Below are 27,025 nucleotides of genomic sequence, written 5' to 3' on the forward strand. Positions count from 1 at the left end.
CACTACTGTGTGATGTAATACAAAAACCTGAAACTGAAGATGCTACCCTCCCCTCATTCCCTGCATTATTGGGCATTTTTTCAGCATGACAATGAAGATATTCATTCTCCCAAGGTGAAAATCCTTCACTGTACATGTATTTCACTCAATCTTAACACTCTTGAGCTGCTGTGAGAGATTCTGCAGAGATGAGCGGAGCAACACTCCCCATTAAAGATCAGAGCATTTAAAGAAGTCGTCCTCCAGGAGTTAAACAGCACAGATGTGAAAATTTGTCATGAACTTGTACACTTAGTGCCAAGAAGGGTCAGAGCAGTATACTTTAAGTTCTGGAGGACATACTAAGTACTAGAATATTATAAATTTTCTGAATTAAATCTCATTTCTGCAATCCTTCATTTAAACAAAATTGGCTAATTTACTTATCTTACAGAAAATATTTCCATATATTTTGTTGTTTTTATAAAGTATATGTTTACTATGTTTCAATTTTGCCATCTTTCCATGAATTATATTAATGATCATTAAGAAAATACATCTTTTATATTTATTCAGAGGGGGTGTACTCATTTATGCTGTGCACTGTATATCTTTTCTTCTTCCAAATATACTGGTGACTGAAACCAGTGTTTTGTTGCTAATAAGCAATGTTTATATATATATATATATATATATATATATATATATAAGCTGAATATAGCATAAATCTGTGTACACTTTGTTTAGCTACAAAAATATCGACCATATATAATTTGCATTACTGTCATTCTGTACAGTTGTTCATTTTTAGGAGTACATTGTATGTCACCTTGCAATGAAATAAAACGTACTGATAAGCAGTAGAAAAGGCTTCAATTTAAATGTACCTTAAAGTGCTTCCTGTATCATTTTGAGCTGACTGAATATCATAAATTCATTTAACCCTTCACAACACACACATAGCACAATAACATTTCAACTCATAAACATAATAAATAAACAGGAAAAAAACATTAATAGTACAGGTGACAAAGCTTTCTTCACGCAACAGAAACATAGTTGCTCAAGTGACACTGAGCAACTACTTTATATTTATACATATGTAAAAGTGTTATGTTTACATCATTTAAGCAAAAACTAAATGGGGGAATCAAAATGGAGACAAAAACTGGTTAATGAAAAAAAAAAAGACAGGCAAGCCCAGGTAGTGACATGAGAGGAATGAGGTCATACTGGCATTTGCATCTCTGTGTATTCATCTTGGCTTTCTCTGTCATCAATTGAAGGCTCTGCATCATCTGCATCAAGCTGTCACATAGACAAAATGAACAACATTAAAGGCAAAGGGCAAAATTAGATTAAAGATTTTATATTAGTCCTGAAAACAAGATGTCACTACAATGCAAAAATTATTTCCATTATTTTTTAACGTATACAGCCGCAAATATATTTTAATCTTACTATAAATTTACAAAACTGTGTAAGATATAATTAGACATGTTTTTAGAGAATGCATTGTAAAAGTTTATGTATTACCGCATTGCCAAATTGCATGCTGAAAAAAAAACACAACAGCACTCTGCCAATACAGCAATACAATAAACTTGTTAAAATACATCATTTAGGTGTAAAACGAAAAAAAGTACGTTTTTAGGATAGAACACACTACATTAAACTCATCTACAAATATAATTTTCCTATCAACAAAAAGCAAAGAAACACTCACACATTGTATCTCACGGTGAGTAAATATTCGGGACAGCAGGAACCTTCTGAATGGCACAGTGAGGACAAGAACAAACGGGAAGGCTAACGAGGCCGAGGTTGACATTACAACCCACAGCACAGCCAGGCACACCAGCTGCAAACATGTGAACAGATGCATGCGGAGAGTACGCACCTGAAATAGACAAGTCAAAGGTTAAAGCACAGCTAAATCTGAAGAGACAAATTGAGAATGGCATTCCAGACATACAGTCATCTGATTATTGAATTAAGACTGGTGAATACTGATTAGCTGAGTTCTCCATGACAAACCTTGCGGACATAGGTGTGGTCAGGATGGTACTTCGGTGGCATTAATAGCAGCATCATGCGTTCTGTTAGCTGGATCCCATTTAGAGACATCACTCCCATATAGAGAAATATACCAAATAACACAGCGATAGGAACCTGCCGCAAAACATCTCCAATCACAATGGAGAGACCTTTGGAGGGAAGAGGTTTTATATACTGTCAGTTCCAAACAAGAAATATAAAGAAAATATATCTAATTAGTTACTCAACAGGCCATTCACTGACCTATTAGGGCAACATGTTAGAATTTATCTAGGGATGCAATGATATTAAAATAACCAATAAGCCAAACATTATTTTTATGTTAGGGCTAATAACCAATATTTATCTCTCTCTCTCTTTCTATATATATATATATATATATTTTTTTTTTTTTAAATACTATTTTGAATTCAAAATAAAACATTAAAATCTAAAAACCAATCATTTTAACATGAGCCAATTTAAGCATCACAAAATTACAATACAGTATGAAAAATGGATATTCATTCTGAGATTTGCTAAAGTTATAATATAACGGCGTTCAATTATTATTATTATTATTATTATAAAGCATCAAGTATTAAATGTTAACCTAAAGTGAGCATTAGATGATAGCAAGGTAATCTAAATTTAAAAATAAGAGAAATAAGTACATTCAAATAAAAATCTAATATCAGCCGATATTTCTGCAATATCGACCGATAATCGGATATTTCAGCTGCCCACCACTATGGTGCAGATATACTGTTGATGATATTTATCATCCATAAAATTAACCCACTCACCTACTAGAAAAGCCACCAGAAATCCTGTTACCCTCTGCTCTTTTACTTCCTGAATGCGGGGTTTGTCACCAGGTGCAACAGCTTTGCTCATCACCGTAAGGCTATTTGCATGAGTTACCGAACGAACAGTAGCACCGGTCAACCACGGCAGCCCAAACAGCGCTGAAACACCACCCGCGACCACGATGATCAGCAGGTCCAAGTGAAAGCCTGAACCCTTAACCAGCATCCTGTCCTTCTTGCTGACAATAAGACTTTAAAGGAAAATTGAGTCAATGTAAATTGAGGAATGATGTAATAGAGGTATAGGTATGGTCAGAACAGGTTAGTGAATGCCTGTGACTCACGTGGTGATCTGAGTCTCCATGAAAATGAGGATGTAGACGAGCAGGGCAGGTAGAATGCTGGCAACCATCATCCAAATGGGGAACTGGCCATCAGAGCCCAGTGGGTGTATTAACCAACCACGCTTATCTGGGCTGGTCACAGAGAAGCCATCAGGCACACTTAGTTTCTACATGGGGAGGAAAGAAGTTTAAAGATCACAGATTGTGTGGGACACGTGTGTCAGGTGACTTCAGGGCATATGGAGTCATTTGCTTTAAATGACATACAAATATTGTCCAGTCTTTAATCAATGAATAAGCTCAGGGTAACTTAAAACCCTTAAGGTACGGTCACATTAGCGAAATTTCACAGGCAAAAAAGGTCCACTGTCTATCGAAGCACAGCTCACAAAGAAGTCACTTTCTGTTAGTCAGCGCTGTGAATTTGCATGACCAACTTCAAATCTGTGTGGGGAAATCTTTCACCCTCATGCAAAATACGCAATCGTGTGGATTCTTATTGAAATGACTGGATACCATCTACAAACATTTACAGAAAATCAGATGATGGTATCAGATGGTAATACCAGGGTACTTTGATAAACAGAGTGGATCCTTAAAAACTATTAAAATGTCTTAAATTCACATTTTTTAAAATGTTATTTTCAAGTCTATAGCATAGCACAGCATAGAAAAGGTAAAAAAAATTAATGACAAAATGACTTTTATAAATCATTGGTCTTAAAGTGATAGTTCACCAAAAATTTTAATTCTGTCATCATTTACTCACCCTCCACCAAATACTGTAGGTAACCTGACGGTAGCATTTGATTTTCATAGTATTTTGTTTTCCCATACTATGGAAGTCAATGTCTACCATCAACTGTTTGGTTACCAGCATTCTTTGAAATAACTTCTTTTGTGCTCAGCAGAAGAAAAAATCATACAGATTTGGAACAACTTGAGGGTGAGTAAATGATGATAGAATATTCATTTTTGGGTGAACTCTTTAAATTGAGTGTGTGTGTGTGTGATGTTTTATTATATTACTTTTTTTTTTTTTAATTCCATGTTCAATTCCTATAATTTCCTCCAAAGTACTTCTAAATGTAATATGTCTAAGAAACATTTAGACACAAGTAATTTTGAAATGTGCCATTTAAAATCTTGTTTGATGTACAATGAATTTGGGTGTTTGGGTGGAAAATTCTAAGAGAAATCTAGTTCATAGATTATAGATTATACATTAATCAAATGATATAAACTTGTCTTCATGTCTCACCTGTGTGTAAGTGTCCTTAATGCTGTAGTCCAACAGAACCATGGTGGAGATTGCAATAGGAACGCCAAAATCTCCAATAGCCCTTCGGAGCTGAGCAAAAGATAAGAGACAATATCACTTTCGTCAATACAAATATGTTTATTTAAACATCATGGAGAAAATGGCACAACATGTTTGCAGGAACACTGGGATAACTGACTTACCCTGCCAGGGAAAAAAGCACTGTTCTTGAATTTACGCAGATAGAAGGCAATGAAGAAGGTGCCGGCTGTGAGCACCAGGGAGAGGAGCGCTGTGTTTGGCTGGTTTAGGGTTTGAGAGGCATCTGGAGATCTGCCGTCACTTGTGGGTGTTGGTAAAGCGGTGTCATTTTCTTCTCGTCCATAGCAGCTTCCAAGAGGATGATCCATGAAGATCTGCACAGTATACAAAGACTGTCTGAATATCTGCTGATCACATTTAAATCTCTCTCATAAACAAACAACACTAATCAAAAGTTTTTTATTATTATTAATTAATACTTTTATTCAGCAAGGATGTATTAAACTGACCAAAACATTCTCAACAATGATAAAATGTTAAAATGTTTCTTGAGCACCAGATCAGCATATATGAGTGATTTTCAAAATATTACTGTTTTACTGTATTTTTGATCAAATACATGCACCCTTGGTGAACATAAACATAAAAAATAAAAAATAAACTTTTGAACAGCAGCGTTAACAACAAAAACATCTCAATACTTTGCCCAGCTTGAAGAAGGTCTCGTAGATGAAGATGAGTGAGATAAGGAAGGAGAAGATCTCTTGGGTGAAGCGTGACACAAATCGCACAAGGAAGCTCCCTTCAAAGGCCACCGTGAGAACAACAATGATGACCAGCCAGATTCCAATCCACACACGTCCTGTCAGATACTCGATTTCACTGGACCTGCAGAACTGCAAACACATTGATCCATATTGATCCAAAAGCTGTCTAGTTTACTGAACCAGGTTCTAAATGCATTACAATAGCACTGCAAGTATTTCAATTTATTTGCTGTGATTTTCAGTCCAAAGAAGTCTTTATATTCAAATTATCCTCAATAGAGATTGTGCTTTATTCTCAAAAATCTGCGCTATTTACATGCATTTTGTAAATGAAATAAACTGCACTATTAGCAGGCACAACTTTTTTTCTTAGTGAATTAGTAGTATTTGTATTCATTTATTAGAAATACTAACGGAATAGAAGGACTCTTCAAACACTAGCAGGGGTCCAGAGAAGCCCACCACCAGCAGAGGTTGAGCCCCAAGCAGGCAGAACAACATTCCCTGCACGGCAGTGGAAATAATCAGCTCTGAGACACCTATCAAACCATCTGTCTTTTCACCTGGAAACAAGAGAAATGATTTCATTAGGGAAAAGTTCCTTGTTTTAGATCCAACATAAAAGCAGTGCTCTAAATAATAAAAAAGAAGAGCTTTGACTAACCCAATAGTCCTCCAAAGGTAATGGCAGGAGAAAGGGCAGCAAAGTAAATGAATATGACAGAGGCCATGCATTGAGGACTCAGGGCATCCTTAAAATCACTGATGTATTTGGGGTAGCGGCGCTGTGCATCTCGGATAACCCCGCCAAACAGCCTACCCGTCCTCCGAAGAGGATCATCTTCAGGTTTCAGAGGAGGATGAAGAGCTGAGAACATTAAGAATGAATACAAAAGGTGATTCAATACGTTTAATTTTGGATAAACAGTAAACGGATCTGTTCACTTCTGTAGTCTGTATATGAGCGAGAGCCTTGTACCCATGTCCTCGGGGCTCTTGAGTTCCTTGGCCTGTAGTTTGACCTCTTGCTCATGTCTCTTGTGCAGCATCTCTCTCTGGAAGCGAGCGATAGAATGCAGCAGCTCATCTCCTCCAACCTCAGATGGAGGAAGCACAATACTGCAGTCCAGAAAGCTGTTGATGGCTGTAAGCAGGTCCTGCTGCTCATCTGCCAAATACGCCGCTTCATGGAAGTGCTGGAAGAGAAGTGCTTAAAATAAGCAACAACAAAAAAACATGACAGTGCAGTAGACAAATGAATAAATGAATATCAAGGCTGCTAAATAAAGTATAAACAGCAATATTGTGAAAATATTATTACAATTTCAAATAACTGTTTTCTATTTTAAAATATTTTAAAATGTAAGTTATTCCTATGATGACAAAGCTGAATTTTCAGCATCATTACTCCAGTCTTAAGTGTCACATGATCCTTCAGAAATAATTCTAATATGCTGATTTGGTGCTCAAGAAATTTTTTTTTATCAGTGTTGCAATGTTGAATTTTTAAAGTATTCTTTGATGTGTAGAAAGTAAAAAAAACAGCATTTATTTCAAATAGAATCTTTTGTAACGTTATAAATGTATTTACGATCACTTTTGATCAATTTAATGTGTCCTTACAGAATAAAAGTATTAATTTCTTTCAGAAAAACGAAACATTTACTGACCCCAAATCTTTGAAAAGTAGTGTATATAATGCAATATGATGTCATTAATTTTTGGGTGAACTATCTCTTATTTAATTAGACCTGATAGCACCTTTTTCATTCTGTGCTTACTTTATCAGACATAAGTGTTGATATGGAGCGGCCGATTTGGTGGTAGTCAATGTTGGCACTGGGTGGGCCGAGCAGCACGAAAAGAAACCGCACCGGAATCGGCACTTCTAGAACTGACTCTAACAGAACCGCTTCCTGCAGTCTCACAAAGGCCATGGTGGGCTGGTCCAGGAAATCCACACTACCTGTGAAAATCGAGATCATCTGTATCATGGCTTGAACAGATGTAACATGTCATGTGCTGACAGTTATGATATCACAGAGTTAAAGGGTTAGTTCACCCAGCGGAGAGATCAAAACAAAACAACGGTTAAGAATTAGAAGTACAAAACGAGGATTTGTAAAGAATAATGTCGGAGTATTTCGATATAAGCCAAGAGAAGACTGGTTTTCCTTTGCTAAAGTAAGGAAACTTTGCTTCCTTTGATCCTGTAAACAAACGGTGGTTTTCACGAGACTCACCGGCGCATGCGCAGCGCTGACCTCATACGTCCTCCCGGAACTGTTTCTGTGTACAACTGCTAGCGCAAGCTAGATTACAGTGATTATTACGTTTTGAATATGGATATTTTTCTTACAAAAATGCATCGATTCACTACAGAAGGCCTTTATTCACCCCCCGAAGCCATGTGAGACACTTTTTTTATGGATGGCCGATTTTTATTTAACTTCTTTTGGACTGAAGCAATGCAACACCCGCTGAGTGCCAAGAAACAGTTAGAAAGATCAAAGACAATTTTTAATAAACTCCGACTGGATTCGTCTGAAAGAAGAAAGTCATATACACCTAGGATGCCTCGGGGCTGAGTAAAACGTAGCCTAATTTTCATTTTTGGGTGAACTAACCCTTTAAACACGGACAGTTAACTGACCCACAAGGACAACCGTTGCTTCTGCATCCTCAGGAATCTTCTCAAGCAGCTTCAGCTCATGTTTAGATTTGGTCTTGTGCAAATCAAAAAACTGGGGTGTGTCTTTCTGTGGAAACAAAGAGGAAAAATTCTAATTTTCTATTCTACCATTCTTTGCCTCCTAAAAACACACACAGATTTGAATGCACACGGTACCTCATTCTTATCGAAGTCTACACTACTGCGTGACTCAAAGTTACGTAGTCCTCCAATGAGCGGGTCTGTGGCAGGGGGCTCCGGCGCGGCGATATGGTTACTGCTATGGTAATGAGATATGAGAGAGCCAAGGCTGGTTGCTGAGATGTTCCGGTTAAACAAGCTGTGCTCCTTGCCATCACTTGGATGGCTAAGAAACAGAAGAAATACAAAGCACAAAATTCAGCTGCATGATCCAAATGAGTAAGGTGTTCCTTAAAGGTTGAGTAGCTTTATTCAACATTTTTTGAGATATGTAGTGTAATGTTCATAAAACCTATGTGAAAATAACCTGTGTTTGAGAAGCAGGGCTCGGAGCACATTGGCTCTGTCCTGTGCTCTGATCTGATCTGAGATAATCATCTGCTCCACAACCTGATGAGCAATACCAGGCAGCGTCTTCTGGTCCAGGTCCAACAACACTGCACCTGTAAAATTACACTTCAATACATCAGACTCACCAAAAGGCATTTTAAATAGATCAGAAATAAAAGGAATTAGCAATTCATTCAATTTATCACTCAATTCTCACATTGTATTTGTAAATATATGTTTGTAAATGTGTGAGCTGGTCTCTCTCCTCTCTCTCACCATGAGAAATGGTCTTGCGGAGCTCCAGTAGGCTGCGGAATGAGAGTGAAGCTACATGAGGTTTGCCCCAGCGCTCTGTCTCCTCCTCCACATCCTCCTCAAACTTTATCCAACGAGCGGTTTCCTTCCAGTGCATCTCCTGGTTCTTATCCATCAGTAACTCATTCAGCTCAACAAACACCTGAGAGAACATTTACGATTTATCTGTCCTTTCTTTCAAAGTTGTACATTTTAAATCTAATTTGTACTTTAAAACTAATTTGATGGAAAGTCATCTGTTTAAGTTAGCAGAAATCATGTGTTCAGGTTTGGTTCAATAAACATTCCTTCTATAAAATACAAATGAGTTTACAACACCTCACAACCTTTATCAAAAAAATTTTTTTGCATAGTCCATGCATCATTGCAGGCAATGCTAAACACTTCATTTGAGGAAGCAGACAAGATTAAATTTAGTCTGCATTTCACTGTGGATTGTATCTGTTGGTTACATCACTAATTGAAGAGACTTTAAATTACACGTCAAATATGAATCCTGAATATTTTGTGTGCTTTAAAAATGGCAGTATATATATATATATATATATATATATATATATATATATATATATATATATTATATTATATATATATATAGCTGATTTGGTGCTCAAGAAATTTTTTTTTATCAGTGTTGCAATGTTGAATTTTTAAAGTATTCTTTGATGTGTAGAAAGTAAAAAAAACAGCATTTATTTCAAATAGAATCTTTTGTAACGTTATAAATGTATTTACGATCACTTTTGATCAATTTAATGTGTCCTTACAGAATAAAAGTATTAATTTCTTTCAGAAAAACGAAACATTTACTGACCCCAAATCTTTGAAAAGTAGTGTATATAATGCAATATGATGTCATTAATTTTTGGGTGAACTATCTCTTATTTAATTAGACCTGATAGCACCTTTTTCATTCTGTGCTTACTTTATCAGACATAAGTGTTGATATGGAGCGGCCGATTTGGTGGTAGTCAATGTTGGCACTGGGTGGGCCGAGCAGCACGAAAAGAAACCGCACCGGAATCGGCACTTCTAGAACTGACTCTAACAGAACCGCTTCCTGCAGTCTCACAAAGGCCATGGTGGGCTGGTCCAGGAAATCCACACTACCTGTGAAAATCGAGATAATCTGTATCATGGCTTGAACAGATGTAACATGTCATGTGCTGACAGTTATGATATCACAGAGTTAAAGGGTTAGTTCACCCAGCGGAGAGATCAAAACAAAACAACGGTTAAGAATTAGAAGTACAAAACGAGGATTTGTAAAGAATAATGTCGGAGTATTTCGATATAAGCCAAGAGAAGACTGGTTTTCCTTTGCTAAAGTAAGGAAACTTTGCTTCCTTTGATCCTGTAAACAAACGGTGGTTTTCACGAGACTCACCGGCGCATGCGCAGCGCTGACCTCATACGTCCTCCCGGAACTGTTTCTGTGTACAACTGCTAGCGCAAGCTAGATTACAGTGATTATTACGTTTTGAATATGGATATTTTTCTTACAAAAATGCATCGATTCACTACAGAAGGCCTTTATTCACCCCCCGAAGCCATGTGAGACACTTTTTTTATGGATGGCCGATTTTTATTTAACTTCTTTTGGACTGAAGCAATGCAACACCCGCTGAGTGCCAAGAAACAGTTAGAAAGATCAAAGACAATTTTTAATAAACTCCGACTGGATTCGTCTGAAAGAAGAAAGTCATATACACCTAGGATGCCTCGGGGCTGAGTAAAACGTAGCCTAATTTTCATTTTTGGGTGAACTAACCCTTTAAACACGGACAGTTAACTGACCCACAAGGACAACCGTTGCTTCTGCATCCTCAGGAATCTTCTCAAGCAGCTTCAGCTCATGTTTAGATTTGGTCTTGTGCAAATCAAAAAACTGGGGTGTGTCTTTCTGTGGAAACAAAGAGGAAAAATTCTAATTTTCTATTCTACCATTCTTTGCCTCCTAAAAACACACACAGATTTGAATGAACACGGTACCTCATTCTTATCGAAGTCTACACTACTGCGTGACTCAAAGTTACGTAGTCCTCCAATGAGTGGGTCTGTGGCAGGGGGCTCCGGCGCGGCGATATGGTTACTGCTATGGTAATGAGATATGAGAGAGCCAAGGCTGGTTGCTGAGATGTTCCGGTTAAACAAGCTGTGCTCCTTGCCATCACTTGGATGGCTAAGAAACAGAAGAAATACAAAGCACAAAATTCAGCTGCATGATCCAAATGAGTAAGGTGTTCCTTAAAGGTTGAGTAGCTTTATTCAACATTTTTTGAGATATGTAGTGTAATGTTCATAAAACCTATGTGAAAATAACCTGTGTTTGAGAAGCAGGGCTCGGAGCACATTGGCTCTGTCCTGTGCTCTGATCTGATCTGAGATAATCATCTGCTCCACAACCTGATGAGCAATACCAGGCAGCGTCTTCTGGTCCAGGTCCAACAACACTGCACCTGTAAAATTACACTTCAATACATCAGACTCACCAAAAGGCATTTTAAATAGATCAGAAATAAAAGGAATTAGCAATTCATTCAATTTATCACTCAATTCTCACATTGTATTTGTAAATATATGTTTGTAAATGTGTGAGCTGGTCTCTCTCCTCTCTCTCACCATGAGAAATGGTCTTGCGGAGCTCCAGTAGGCTGCGGAATGAGAGTGAAGCTACATGAGGTTTGCCCCAGCGCTCTGTCTCCTCCTCCACATCCTCCTCAAACTTTATCCAACGAGCGGTTTCCTTCCAGTGCATCTCCTGGTTCTTATCCATCAGTAACTCATTCAGCTCAACAAACACCTGAGAGAACATTTACGATTTATCTGTCCTTTCTTTCAAAGTTGTACATTTTAAATCTAATTTGTACTTTAAAACTAATTTGATGGAAAGTCATCTGTTTAAGTTAGCAGAAATCATGTGTTCAGGTTTGGTTCAATAAACATTCCTTCTATAAAATACAAATGAGTTTACAACACCTCACAACCTTTATCAAAAAAATTTTTTTGCATAGTCCATGCATCATTGCAGGCAATGCTAAACACTTCATTTGAGGAAGCAGACAAGATTAAATTTAGTCTGCATTTCACTGTGGATTGTATCTGTTGGTTACATCACTAATTGAAGAGACTTTAAATTACACGTCAAATATGAATCCTGAATATTTTGTGTGCTTTAAAAATGGCAGTATATATATATATATATATATATATATATATATATATATTTATTATATTATAAATAGAAATATTTTGTAACATTATACATTATAATATCTTTACTGTCACTTCTGTAATTTACGTTACGTTAAAGTCACTTTATGTAATGTTAAAAAGTTAAAATAATGTTAGTAATGTTAACAGACCTTATTCTACTCATAAATCAAAAAGTGGCATTCTATCATGACTGAACAGCTCTACAAAAGTACAGTTCTACCAGTGTGAGCCTAGTTATACACAGTTCTGATACTGTGACCATCCACTGCCTTCCACAAAACCAGTGGTACAGATGTGGTATTAGCAAACAGTGCAAACAAGCTTCAGCTGTTCCACAAAGCAATCATACCAGCTCTGTGTCACCCTACCTTCAGCTGTTGGGCATGACGAACCCTGTAGCCCATGTAACAGGGCCATGATCTCCTCTAACAAACAACAGTAGGCTCAGTGAGCCAAAGGTAGTAATACCCCAGCTTTGTACAGCACGCAATCTAAAACGATGCTTTACTGTATTTTCTCCTCAGTATAAGAAAGCATTACAGCTAAAGTGAGAAATTTGCTCGATATTGAAACTTTTAGTAGGTTGATTTCCTGAAAAGTGTGAAAACATTGTTCTTTTGTTTGCACATTTTGACCAGCCAAACACAGCAATATCGACCAATTGTGTGAGTTTGGGGTGGTGCTATTTGTTTGATTAACCGATAACAGACAGGGGGAGTGTTAGGGAAATAGTCTTTTAAGATTTTAATAATCATAGTTTTACAATTCCATTATTGACCACTAGAAACTACACTCTTTAAGGTGATACTGATGACATAATATGCATTTTTTATTTGCTACACCAAACATGCAAGCCTAAAAAATAGCTCCAAATGGACAGGGGAAAGATAATCTAGTTAGCTGGCGTCTCACCTCATGTGGGGTTCGATCCAACTTGGTCCGGATACGACTGCTGGGCTCTTTGTGGTCCTTGCCGATGTGAACCACCTGACCTTTAGCACTCTTCTTAACCAGGTGCCGCCGCACACCAGGGACATCTTCAAACCTGTGACCTGCAAGAAAGACAGCAACACGGTGCTGAAATACTAAGCCAATAGTGTAAAAACAACAAACAAGTCAGAACAACACTGAACCCATTGTAACTCACTGTGAGTATCAGTAACATTGACAATACTGGCTATATTACACACAATACTCAGCATCCAAACACAGAACCACAAACTGAAAACTCAACTGAGCGCTCACTAGAACATGACTCCGTTTTGTGTCTCAAAGTGATCTATTGTTCAGTCAAAATTATTTGTAATTACAGCACACACACACACACACATACAAAAGAGACGTCAAAGGCACAGTTGTAGTGGGCAGCTCTGCACCCTTTGAGAATGTCCACATTCCTGAATCACAGCCACAGATGGTCAGATGTACAGACTGAAAACATGATTTATTCTCAGAAGAATGAGAACAGAAAGGTAAATAAAGGAGTCCTTTATAACCGGGAAAACAAATACATTTTCTTGCACTCCAAACACGTCACTGATGATCAGCTGAAATGCCCATTACTCACTGAAAAACAACAAATCTCACTAATAACTAATATAATGCTAAACTATACCATGGGAGGTACTTACATAGGTTTCATGGGTAGTTGGAAAATTTTAATTTTTGCGTTAAACATATTAAACAGAATTAATATTTTACAAATAAAAATATTTAAAAGGCTGTCAATCGATTAAAATTATTTGTGTGTTAACATATTCAGTTCATTTTATTATTATTAATAATAAATATTAGACTTTGCATTGTATCATTGATTGCATATATTATTATATATAATTGATTATGTATTATTTTTTAGAATGTACATTCAATTTGTATTTAATTATAATAATCATTAACATTGTGATCATTCTCTGATTTAAAAAAAAATAAATACTTGTAGATTTCTATTTCAAATAAATACTGTCCTTTCATCACTATTTGTAAAAAGTTACTGAAAAAAATTAGCACAGTTTTCAAAATAAATATAATAAGCACAGCTGTTTATAATAAGAAATGTTTCTTGAGCAGCAAATCAGCATATTAGAATGATTTCTGAAAGATCATGTCAACACTGAAGATTGCACTAATGGCTTCTGAAAATTCAGCTTTACCACATGAACAAGTTACATTTTAATATATGTATTAAAACAGAAAACTGTTATTTGAAATTGTAATAGTATTTCACAATATGACTGCTTTTTACTGTATCAAATAAATGCAGCCTTGGTGAGCATGTTAGAGACTTCTTTCAAAAACATTAAAAACATTCTTACAGACAACAAACTTTGGAATGGTGTATGATTTAATAAAATTATTAATATATATTTACACATAAATAAATGTTAAAACTCTTCATTGACCTTAAGTTGCCAAATACATCTTTTGTCAATTGTTACACAAACACACATACTCACTTTTAATGCCATCCAGGTCAACTGTGGCGAGTGTCTGCGCCTCGCTCTCGTCAGTGGGCATGTATTGGTAGTGTTCTAGTGCAGTGCCCGTCATGTTGCCTGTGCGGCGGCGCTCCTGCAGATCATAGCTGCGTGTCTTGAAGCTGCCGTCTGGCGAACTCAAACTTGGAAACAAACATGGTGCAGAAACTCGTCTGCCATTGGGCAGATTACGAACCCAATTTCTGCCCCTGCGGCGGTAACAAAACATAGTGAGGTTGAACACACACATGTATTTGAATTGTTCTATGTGTTTGTGTATGTGTGTGTGCACATGTACACTTACGCGGTTGTCATAACATCTTCTGGGATGCTGATACTGGTGTGTAGCATTGAATGGGGTATGATTGGCAGCTTTCGATGTGGTGAGACTTTACCGTTCTTCTTTACAATGGAGTCAGGATCATCTTCTGATACAAAAAACTGTGGGCCAACAAGAGAGAAGTTAGTAAGATCATAACAAGAAGAGTGTGTGTGTGTGTTTGTGTGAGACTTGACTACCTGTGCCCGCTCAGCATCCACCTCTGTGTCCGTGTCCGGTGTAGGTGTGGTGGTGACATTGCCCTCTTTATCCTGCTGGTTACAGGAATCTTCATCCACCTCTTCATCCTCGTCATCCTCATCTATTGGGGGAGCTGCTCCCATAGATGAACTCCTCCTCCGTCCTGAGTCCTTGCGCTTTCTTCCGGGCTTTTTCCTCCGGACCTCTGGGAGGTGTTTAGACAGAGGGTGGTGAATGTGTAGAGAGGTGTGACGGTGATCTAAAAATGCCAAAAACATCACAGACTTAGAAGAGCATCACTGCAGAGCCCCTTAAGGGAAATGGTCATGGTAAAAAAAAAAGAGATGGGACAAATTTTTTTATTTCAATGCTTTTGTGTTCCCCCAAGAAACTTTGCATTACCTTACAAAACTTTTGAGAACAAAATCATATGAAGTGGGAGGGAAAACTATATTTCAGTGCTCTATATCGCAAACAAACACCAAGTTTCTCGGCAAAAACAATACTTTTGCGAGAGAAGTTTCTCAGGAGAACACAATAGTTTTGCAGGAAAACGCAAATGCATTGAAATGTAATTTACTTTCCCCTTTTGAGGTGAAATTAATTTCCCATTGAGCCATTTATTATTCATTGAGCATTTGATAATTAAATTTTTTGCGGTCCATGGAAGAAAGTCATTTTGGAATGATGTTTTATGGAAGAGTAAACAATGACAGAATTTTCACTTTTGTTGTTTTCTTTGGAGGCAAATATTTTAGAAAAAACACCATAAACCACTATAAATATCTATAAAACAGTCAAATTAATATGCATTCTCATTTAATTTAGTCATATATAATATGAAGAGGTATAGACCAGAAGGCTATAGACCAGATGCATCAACAGTAAAGCTCTCACACTCAAAGTCCTCCTCATTAAATGTGCGGTGTTGTTCGATGGGCACGCGCTGGGCAGGTGTAAGGATCTGCTGGAAGCGCTGCACTCCCAGTGTCTTGTTCAAGTCCCCTTCATCATCATCACCATCACATCGCTGGGGCGAAGAATGCACTGCAACAGGCTACATGTAACCAGAGAGAAAAATATTAACTTTCATTTCTTTTCAAATAGCCTACATAGATGGATATCAAAGCAGATGTTATGCAAGCAAAGAGAGTCATTCAGACATGCATTCTCAGGTTCTTATTTGTACATCATAGGCAAGGTGAGTTAATTTATATAGCACATTTTATACACAATGGTAATTCAAAGTGTGTTACATAAAAAGGATTTGAAAATGATCATAAAATATACATAACAGATGCATAAGAAAAATACAAATTGATTTAAAATTGATTTAAAGTGAATTAAACAAAAAAAGAGAAAATAATATTTAAAAAAAGGATGATTTTTGTATCTGACATAAATAAATCTTATAAATCTGATAAATGAAATCTCCCACAATAAAAGTGCCTTTTTCACTGAAAAATAATTTATGAATATTTTCAGTTGTTTTAAATATACATTTTGTCATCACTGCTTGTAATATTCCATAAACAAGCTACTTAGTCCATACTTATCAATACTGTAATCATGCAGCAAAAAAACTCATGATTTGCCTGCTGGTATATGCTGGAACTACACCATCTGGTCCCAAAAAGCCTCTTTCTCCAGTGACAGTCATTCAAAATTAGCTGTGCATTATGACAAAATACATCTTCTAAAAAAATAAAATGCTCTTTTATATTTTACAGTTTGCCTTCAGCCAATCAGCACTGTCGTACCATTTTCCTGCATCAGCTGATTAATCAGTCACATGGCATTTCCAGCTCAGCTGATTGGCTAAAATAAAACCTGGATGCAGCATTGAGTGCTTATGAGCAAAGACAGCAGATTTCAAATCACGCACTTCCAGGGGTCAACTGTCGATGAAATGATTGTGATTGCAAACGGAATACTTCCTCTAGGTATTACATTGTTGACCTCCTTAGTAAATGAATTACATATCTGTATATATTTAAGGATGGTATCTGTCTCTCTCTATGCTCATTTTCTCATTCCTTCTCTTCTCCCCTGCTGTCTGTGGTATGCTATCCTGAGGATAAACTGAGGCTTGTGGTCATGTGCTTCATTTAATTCTGTGTTTTGACAGAGGGGCCCCGCTCCAGGTAAAACTAACATGCTCACAGATGCCAAGCTCTGGCACGCACACGCTCAATCAAGACTCAGCATCCTGTAGCTCATCCCACCAGAGCCACAGAGAGTGAGTCAGCACTCCTACAGCCACTCACAGGGTCGCTCAAGTAGATCATGACTAAAGTCAGGTTAGTAATGCTGAATGCATCAAGGAGTCAAACGAAGATGTTGTCTTACTTATGACGATTTTGGACCATGGAAATCTTGCTGGTTAGGCTTGTTAAGAAGCCTGGTAAGATACACACACACAACCAGTGAGGTGGACCAGAAAACACAATATAGTCAACCGTTTAGACCAGCGGTTCCCAAACTGGGGTGCGCAGACCGACCAGCAGGGGTGCGCGAGAGAATGCTTTTGATGATCTGTGTGCATTTTTTGATGTGGCAAATGAAAGAGAATTTTACTTGCCCGACCGGACAACTAATCTAATCTAATTAAAACATCGAATTAGGGAAGCACCCAAATTTCGGCGTATATGACTCTGATTTTATTACATTTGGTGTAAACGGCAATTCATAATGGATAATCAATAGTAACAAGGTCGTGGCAGTTGAGACTCACGTGAGACAATCTCATGGAGAAATCGAAACTAATGAACACAACTGCACACAGAAGAAACATACTGCGGTAAAAAAGTTTTAGTTTTTATATTTATTACATAGTTATAGCCTAGCCTAATTAATTAACATGACACGACTAAGAGAGTGCAGTTTTCCCCGAAAATCAGTACGATTGTAAATTCAACATTGATTTTAAACAAAACGTCAAACGAGTAGATAATATTAAGTGATTTAGGGCATAAATTTTAGTACAATAATGTCAATGTGACTGTTTTTGCTCGATTTGTTTAACGAAAATAGTTCCAAACAAACTTAGCAGCAGAAATGTCGTGCATCTCTGAGCAACACACAGGTGTTTCGTTACTGAATGATTTTTGAATTCATAATTTGAGTCAATGATTCAATGGTCCATTCATAAAGACAGGCGTTTGCTTCATTCTTGAATGAATCAGCCGTCTGAACGAATCGTTTGAATGCCTCAATGACTCACTCATTAAAACAGTCACTTGCTGCCACCTGCTGGCGGGTTACTTTCAAATTTAAGAGTAACTCTTTTTTTTTCTTTTTTTTCCAACTTTTCATATTCGTAAATAAAAAAACCTGATGTAAAACACCAAGCTCACAGCATTATTTATGCTGTTGTAATTTTGCAGTCTTAATGCATTCATGCTACATTTCAGCTTCATTAAATTGTCTGTGTAAATGCATCTAAATGCCACTTCAGCTGCTTCTGTTTCTGCAGCAGTGTAAAAATTGGTTTTATTAATACTGATTTCATCTGATTGGTAACAGCCCTATAGAGCAGGGATCCTCAAATCTGGCCCACGAGATCCACTTTCCTGCAGAGTTTAGCTCTAACCCTAATCAAACACACCTGAGCATGCTAATCAGTGTCTTCAGGATCATTAGAAAATCACAGGTAGCTGAGTTTGATCAGGGTTGGAGCTAAACTCTGCAGCGCATTGGACCTCCAGGGCAATATTTGAGGAACCCTGCTATAGAGTCTTATTATATTATGTGAAATTATTAATAAAATGTAAGAATTTGATTTGAAAGATGACATGCACTTAATAAGTTTAGGGGGAAATGCCCTTTTTATAGGCAAAAAACGTACATACAGTTATGCAGTAACTTTAGTCATATAAAATTTAATTTTCCAGCAACAAAATTGTGGCCAGTGAAAATGCTGAGTGGCTAGTAATTTTGGAAAACCACTAGCCACAGTGGCTGGTGAGCAAAAAAGTTAATGTCAAGCCCCGTATACAGTGAATACTTGCATTTATAGTTGTATTGCAGTTAAAAATGTGGTGTTTAACCGGAGTACGGTGGTGGGGGTGCTTGACATGTGTCAAACACTAGAAAGGGGTGCATGCTGCAAAAGGTTTGGGAACCACTGGTTTAGACCATCAAGACACTGAAAGGTAGCCGCAGTGTATAACCATGGCAACCATATGCTAGGTAGCCCTCAAGAAGAGGAAGCAGAGGATGTGATATCAAGTATAGAGTTGATTCCTTGCAGCAGGATCTAATCAGAAACGTATCTACACCCCAGCCTTTGACATCATCGGCCATATCTATAGTCACATCCTGATCCCTTACATGCGTAGTCATTTTGTGTTTTTACATTAAGATTTACTGTCATGTTATTTTTTTAAGCTCTATTTTGAACTTGCGATCGAGAGGGAACAAACAGAGGGAACAAACATTTCTGATTGGCTGTTTTGTAATTGATTGAGTGGCATCACACCCCACTTTCACGTTTCGTGTCAGACAAATTGCTTGTTGCAACAACCTAGTTTGGACATAGTAGACATAATTCTTATTCCATCAAGGGCACCAAGTCAGGAATGTTACTAGTACCTCCAGGTGCATGAGACCCCTGTAAACACACACACACACACACACTCACATTCCACCTCCTCAAATCCATCTGTCTCTGATTTGCCTCCATCATCTACACCTGGCTCAAATATTTCTGATAGAACTCAAAGCTTTGTGTTCCTGAATACTGAATCCTCTACGCAGGGATTCAAGTTTTTTCAAAGGATGAAATGTGATGCTCCTGTCACTTCACTTTCCTCCCTCCATCCACACAGTGAGAGACTCATATTAACTTACATTTTCCCACAGAAGTGTCACTGTCTATGTGAGATCTGAGCACCATTTTAATATGGAGAACAATGCTCAGGCTGAATAAGCGCAGATCTTGCAGAATTACACAATTGTTTTACCAGACAGATCCGCTGGTGAATTGAAAACCATCATGTAATCAGGTATTAAAATTATGTTTCAAGATGTTTTGTTCCACCCACTCTGAAGTAATATTTATTACAAGACACATTTCCTGTGACAATTTCCACTTTATGTATGAAATAATATGATAAACTGATATCATCCCTAAACATACAGGGTGTTTCTTCACTAACAGAATGTGACTGCTTCAATTAGCAATTTTGTCTTGTGTTACATTAAAAATATCTTAACATCTTTAAAAACAAGACCTTATTACTTGCATAAGACTATTAAAGCAGCACTATGTAACTTTTGGTGCTCTAGCGGTTAATAAAAAGAACTGCACACATCCCGCGGAAGAACATTCCAACCGGAGCTACTTATTTACTACTATATTTTTTACAGTCTGGTAATGTTCCATAACTAGATGCTTAATAATCATCTACTGTTCAGATGATTATTTAAGGATCTATTATACATTATTCACACTGCAGAATCATCAATAAGAGCTTTTATTAATACAAGCTTTGTTGGTAGGAGGTTTGACTTCTCGATTGTCACTGCTGAGAGCCCCTGTGCTCACCATGAGTGTAAGAAGCAAGTCCATCAAGCCATGCATGGCTCTTTGAGGAGCAGAAAACCAACCAGATGAAAGCTAACTGAAACACTACAGTGTTCCAGGGACATATTTAAAAACCAGATGTCTTCATCACTGCTGTATAATGGCACAACATGTTCCTCAGAAGTAAATAGATTTCTGGGTATGGCATGTTAGGTGGCTCTGTCCCCATGGTTACACTAATAGTTTTTTAATCTTATTAAATCAGACCTCTGGAGGATCATTGGCAAATCTTTCTCAAAGTGACCAGACCACTGCTAGAATCTCACCAAATCAGTAGAACAGGCCAGGGCCGGCTCCAGGCATGGGCAGGGGTGGGCTGAGCCCACCCAAATGACTGTCTTGCCCACCCAATCAGAATTAGATAAAGATTACGTTAAAAAAAATTGTGCATAGATTAAAACTAATCTGAAGCCGACTGTATTTTGAGAAGTTTAAAGTTTAAAGGGGTCATATGATGCGATTTCAAGTTTTCCTTTCTCTTTGGAGTGTTACAAGCTGATTGTGCATAGAAAAGATCCCTGAAGTTGCAAAGACTAAAGTCTCAAAACCAAAGAGATATTCTTTATCAAAGTTAAGACTCTGCCACACCCCCCTAAAACGGCTCGTTCTAACACGCCCCCACATATCTACCTCACTATGTGGAAATAGGTGCGTTCGACTTCATACCGCCAAAACCGATCGGCGGCCGACTTGAAGCAGTGCATGCCGGTTAGAAATTTTGTCCGACTTGAACCGGCGCCGACTCCACGTCGTCACGTGTGGCATCAAAGTACCGCGATATCGTTTCGAGAGCAGCCGGCTGACTCAGCTGGCGCAGCTTTTTCAGAGCGACTGCAGGAGCGCTGATGACGACACAGCTGTTTCAGATTGGCCAAATTCACCACATGACAACAATGACGTGTGTTTCTAACATCTTCAAATCCAATACTGCTAATAAATCTGTGTTTAGAACATTAAAAGCTTTTTTACTGTAGTGAGTCACGTTTATCATGAAAGCATATATACCCCCACTTTATTAGTATTTAAATAGTATATATTTACTTGAACTTTATTCTTGAACAGATGGTGCTGTATTAAGCAGTATATAAAAAGTGTTTCTGTTGCTCATGAAAACGTTTCTGAAACGTCTGTGTATTTGACAAATATTGCATTTAATTCACTTCATCTGTGATAGAGTATGCAAACACTGCGCGAGCGTCACTAACGGGAGCAGAAAGTGTCCGGCTTGACGGCTCCGTTTTCAACTCCACCTTCGACTGCAAGCGGCTACTCTCGCTGACTGCCGTCTGTAGCGATGCTTCAAGTCGAACGCACCTATACAAGCTTCATCACTGTGTCTGTCATGTGATTCTGTTCCCCTTTCGGGCTCTGTCTTTACATTTATTTTGAAAGATGAAGCTCGCGATTATGGTAAGGGGCGTTACATTTCCGACGAGTGCTTGCGGTGTTCGGCCAATCACAATGCACTGGGTCAGCTGGCCAATCAGAGCAGACTGCGCTTGTCGGAAGGAGGGACTTTGTAGAAAACGAAGCGTTTGAGAGAGGCAGGGCATAGAGGACCTACAATAATGTACAGTATTTGAAAAATAATGTGTTTTTTGAACATTAAAGCATGTCAACATATTCTGTTACACCAAATAATTATCTTTAAAAAAGCATCATATGACCCCTTTAAGCTATAGCTTGAGACTGCCCAAACAATCATAAAATAACTCCAGAAAATTGCAGCATATTTATTTTATTAGCTTAACGTAAGGCGCGCTGAATGCACAGAGACTTCATGAATGCCCACCCAGGATATCTGCCAGCCCACCCTTCTATAGCTGTCAAAAACCGGCCCTGGAACAGGCACTTAATGATGTTCCTAAGCACATATACCACACACACACACACACACACACACACAACTTCTGAGAACCATAATCAAATATCTGCTACTTTCTGAAAGCTTTACATGCTTGAACCCAACAAAAACAGATTTTCTGATTATTAGCAATGTACTTTTGAACAATCCTGATATCAGTTCTTACATTAACAAGATTGATTTTTACTGTATTTTCAATGGCTGTGTGAAAGTGTACTATACCAAATATATTGTGATATACAAAACCTCACAACTACAAAACGACTTTCCATTGAGTTGTACTGACATACAATGGACGATTCACAAACAATCAGTAAATTAAAAAAATACCAGTGACCAGTGTAGCCTGATTCCTTAACCAAATGACTCTTATGAGCCGATACTTTTTAAATAGTCAAAAACACAGCACAACCAGTGTAGTCCAATTCTCAAACAGAATAACTCATATGTTCTGGTTCTTTTATAAATTGTTAAAAAAAGACAATTAAACTGTTTGAATCAGTATGAAACACTGCCCTGTATACTGTAATTTACAACAGGAATATGTGTTAAAAAAAGTAAACCGGGTCACTGTCTCACCCACTTAAATAATATTTAGTGTTTAATAGAAAAGCAGTGGATGAATGCTGATGAAGATCACCTTAGATGTATAGGCAAAACATATTCCAGTTTAATAAACTTTGTAGCCTAAAAAAATTCAAAAGTGAATAAGTTAAAGATTACCTACCAAATGTCTCATCAAGCCTGCGGCAGAAGTGACGTCACTGGCATCCTGAGGGTCACTCATTGCTTATGGTCAGGTTTGTGGGTGGTGCTGTAAAGTGAGCTGGCTTTAGCCCTTTTCTCTTTCACTCAGACTCAACTGGGAACTTTCGGGCAGCATAACCTGAGGTGACACATAGAAAAAGAAAACATCTGCTTGGTTAAAAGTTCTCCGACAGATCGATTTACATGTTCATGTACATGTCTTAGAGACAATCTTTATTTTTTCTTCACTGAGCTTCTGTTGTTTGTGGTTTATTGAGAAATGCAGCACTGAGAAAGCTCTCGACTTTAAAGAGACTTGAATGGCCATTAAAGCCTGTCCATTAATGGCTTTAAAGCCCTAAAGTAAAGATCCATATAGTTAAATAGTAACATAAATGATACATTCTGTGAACAACAGTAAATATATATTGCTGGAAGTCTTTTAAGGACCCAATAGATGGAACTATTTTTCTTCCATGCCATTTCACTTGATTATTATGAGAGAAAATGATCAAATAATCCATACTCATAAAAACTATTGCAACATCACACATATGCACATTTTTAAGTTAAAAAATAAATACTCAAGAGTAAAATAGAAATCATATTTCAGAGGCATTTCCCCGTCCTAGTAAACCCTGGGAGACACTTCACTTTTCAATGCTACATTTTATCTTCAACTTGATATTCAGACACTGTAAATCTGTCTGAGCATCAATCAACAACCAGGTCAAAGCTCATATGCAATATCACAGTAACAGAATCTCATATAAATTGGGCAGGGCACAGGAAATTCTGTAACATTTCTCAATGGAAAATACCAAAATTAGAAGCCACATCCTTATTCAAATCGATACAGATGTAGGTGTCATATCAGTATGTGAAAGGTCACAGTATTCATTTCCCCCCCCCTACAGACCATCAGTAAAATTTAAACGTGTCCTCCTTATATATAGTTTTTCAACTTTCTTTGTTTTATGCTTGAAAAAACTCTTGACACTTTCTTTTTATTTTCAAGTTTAAATAAAAATGGCCAGATTTTCAGTGTACCCTCAGACTTCTGGGTGCCACTGTGTGTCTGTACACTAAAGGTGACTGAGGACAGTGATTCAGCAGAGATGTTTCCCAGAGGTTATGAGCATCCACACTGTTAGGCTTACACTTATTCTGCTGCCACGTGAACACTAAATTCAGAACTGTGTAATATAAATAATAGTTTCTAACAAAAAACATGCAATAGTGCAGTTTCTTTACAGCGTGTAACCACAGCACATTGGCTGTTGCTATGTTATATGTGCTATTTGCCTGTCTGGTGACAGTAGTTGGTCAGAAATAGAAAAGAAAAATGTCAATGCCATGTAGATAGGACACTCAACATTGCACTGCTTTGTATTTAGCACTAATTTTAAATAAATGTACATTTTTATGCAAATTTACACACCTGGCAAAGTGACTTACAATGCATTCAAGTTACTAAAACTATATATTTTATCAGTCCCTAGGAATCCAACCCACAATCTTGACGGTTCATAGCACCATGCTCTACTGTTTGAACTACAGGAACTCTAAATAGAACAGGTTTGTTAGAAAATGAGTAAAACCTTCAGCATTCCAGTCCATTTGAAGAATCACTGAGTCATCTCATGCTCTTAATCTGGGCCAAAGTCATTGTTGCTCTGATACCAAGTGTAACTCTAGACCCCTCATCATCACTGGATATAAAAAAGGATGAAAGAGAGAAAGAGCCACATTCCTGACAATCACAGTCCAGTGACAACAACAAAGAACGAGCAAAAAAACATGATTATGATATGTTCAAGCATATTTCTGAACATGTAATTCCTCTCTCCCCGATAGCGTGCATAAAATTGAAAAATTCCAACAGGAAGCATTTTGTAAGACAGGAAGGGCTGCAGTTACATTTCCAGCAAAATATAACTCCAAACACTTTATGTGCCTGTTTTTCTACCACAGAAATATGAACATACCCTTCTTATATAACAAGCAACAGAAAACCAAAGACATAAAACCAATGGCTACACCTAACTTTTTTCTCTGAAACATATATTTCGAAGAACATCTTTTTTGTCCATACAATGAAAGTTAAAGGTACACCAAAATGGTTTAGTTACCAACATTCTGCAAAATATCATCTTTCATGTTCCACAGAAGAAAGTAAGTCATACAAGTTTGGAATGACATGAGTGTGATGACATCCAATTTTAGGTGAACTGTCCCTTTAACTACACATTGTTACAGAGAAGAAAATCACAGAGAGAGACTTACCTCAGAATGCTCACTGCAGGGAGACTACAGCTACAGCAGTCATTGTAGTGTGATGGTAAAGACCCACTGAAGCCAAACAGCCACCGAAAGGCAGAAAAAGAAAGAGACACCGAGAGGGAGGAGAGACAGGAGGTGAAAAAAGTGACTGGAGAACAGAAAAGCTGTTCTGGAAGTTGAAGCACACTACCCTTTTATCCTAACCTCTCTCTGTCTCTATCTGTCACACACACATGCTGTTCACATCCAACCTTGAGGCACCCACTGATAGCTGTCCCTCCCCCCTCGATTAAGTTTCCTCCTTTAGCCCTCTGACAAACATGTGACCAAAGGGACATGACTCAACAATATGGCTCTATGGCATAAACTCCAGGAATCATTTGAAAAAGACTTAAGATACACACATCCTAGTACTATGTTTGGCACCTGCTACGGATATACTTCATATATGTATGATTTTATTAAAGGGGTCATATTATGCGGTTTTAATTTTTTCTTTCTCTTTGGAGTGTTACAAGCTCTTGGTGCATAAAGAAGATCTGTAAAGTTGCAAAGACTAAAGTCTCAAATCCAAAGAGATATTTTTTATAAAAGTTAAGAGTCATATATTTTGAACTTATTTTGACCAAGAAAACGTATTTAATAAAAAAAATAAAAAATAAAATAAAAAAAACTTACAATGAATGAATTCAGCCAATATTTAAATATTAAAATACTGTTTCAATTGTAAAGGCATAAGACTTCAAAATATCAGAATCAGAATCAGTGCACATATGCATATTAACATGGTTTTAATATGGCAACGAAACGACAAACTCTAAAATGACTGTAAGACTAATTTAAACAGCTTTACAGCTTAAATACAGAAGAATTAATGTACACTCATTTATAAAATTACAGGCTTCGCATTCCTGCTTTTAAATCCTCCATAAATTGGACCCATTCACTTCCATTATAAGTGCCTCATATTAACCCTGGATTTATTTATTTGACAGAACCTAGTGATGCCATGTAGACAGAGAAGAGAAGTGGGTCCAAGAACTGAGCCCTGAGGCACCCCGATATATAGATGTTGCGACTTGGACACCTCACCTCTCCAAAATACCTTGAATGACCTATCTGATAGGTAAGACTCAAACCACTGGCATGCGGTTCCTGAGATACCATTTTCCAATAGGGTTGACAGGAGAATCTGGTGGTTCACCGTATCAAAAGCAGCAGACAGATCCAGCAAAATAAGTATAGAAGATTTGGAAGCCGCTCTTGCCAGTCTTAGGGCTTCAACAACTGAAAGCAAGGTAGTCTCGGTCGAATGTCCACTTCTGAAGCCAGATTGGTTGTGGTCCAGGAGGTTGTTCTGTGTGAGAAAGGTTGAGATGCTAGCTTGAGTTACCATCAGTGTTCTGCTGTGCCCTTTCAGGAAAAAAAAAACGTATTCTGCTGAGGTAATTATGATAGATCAGCACATAGTGAACTTAGAACAACCGTGGAAGCATATCAGTTTGTTTTGCATGAAATCAAGGTTATTTCTTTTGATCTAATCACTATGACAAGAGTAGCAAATAAACAAGCGGT

General features: G+C 37.5%; 1 protein-coding gene and 1 long non-coding RNA gene across 2 annotated transcripts; one reads left to right on the forward strand and one right to left on the reverse strand.

Annotated features, from left to right (window-relative positions):
* Nucleotides 1–746: 746 nt before the first annotated feature.
* On the reverse strand, nt 747–25,568 carry slc4a2a (solute carrier family 4 member 2a). Its single transcript, XM_016240213.1, has 23 exons — nt 25,454–25,568; nt 23,148–23,306; nt 15,867–16,026; nt 14,969–15,228; nt 14,754–14,890; nt 14,429–14,658; nt 12,885–13,024; nt 11,379–11,559; nt 11,080–11,215; nt 10,749–10,938; nt 10,554–10,659; nt 9,682–9,866; nt 6,219–6,435; nt 5,904–6,107; nt 5,654–5,802; nt 5,174–5,368; nt 4,634–4,846; nt 4,431–4,520; nt 3,170–3,336; nt 2,823–3,076; nt 2,017–2,186; nt 1,706–1,879; nt 747–1,287 (listed from the first exon to the last, which is right to left on the reverse strand). Exons 2-23 carry the CDS (start codon nt 23,205–23,207, stop codon nt 1,207–1,209), a joined length of 3,699 nt encoding a protein of 1,232 aa, XP_016095699.1. The 5' UTR covers nt 23,208–23,306; nt 25,454–25,568; the 3' UTR covers nt 747–1,206.
* On the forward strand, nt 12,073–17,884 carry LOC107556950 (uncharacterized). The gene is made up of 3 exons (XR_001605339.1): nt 12,073–12,083; nt 14,026–14,029; nt 17,811–17,884. It is a non-coding gene; the product is annotated as an uncharacterized lncRNA (long non-coding RNA).
* Nucleotides 25,569–27,025: the final 1,457 nt, after the last annotated feature.

This window comes from Sinocyclocheilus grahami, unplaced genomic scaffold (assembly GCF_001515645.1).
Source record: "Sinocyclocheilus grahami isolate Dianchi unplaced genomic scaffold, SAMN03320097.WGS_v1.1 scaffold21.1, whole genome shotgun sequence".
Taxonomy (NCBI): Eukaryota; Metazoa; Chordata; class Actinopteri; order Cypriniformes; family Cyprinidae; genus Sinocyclocheilus; species Sinocyclocheilus grahami.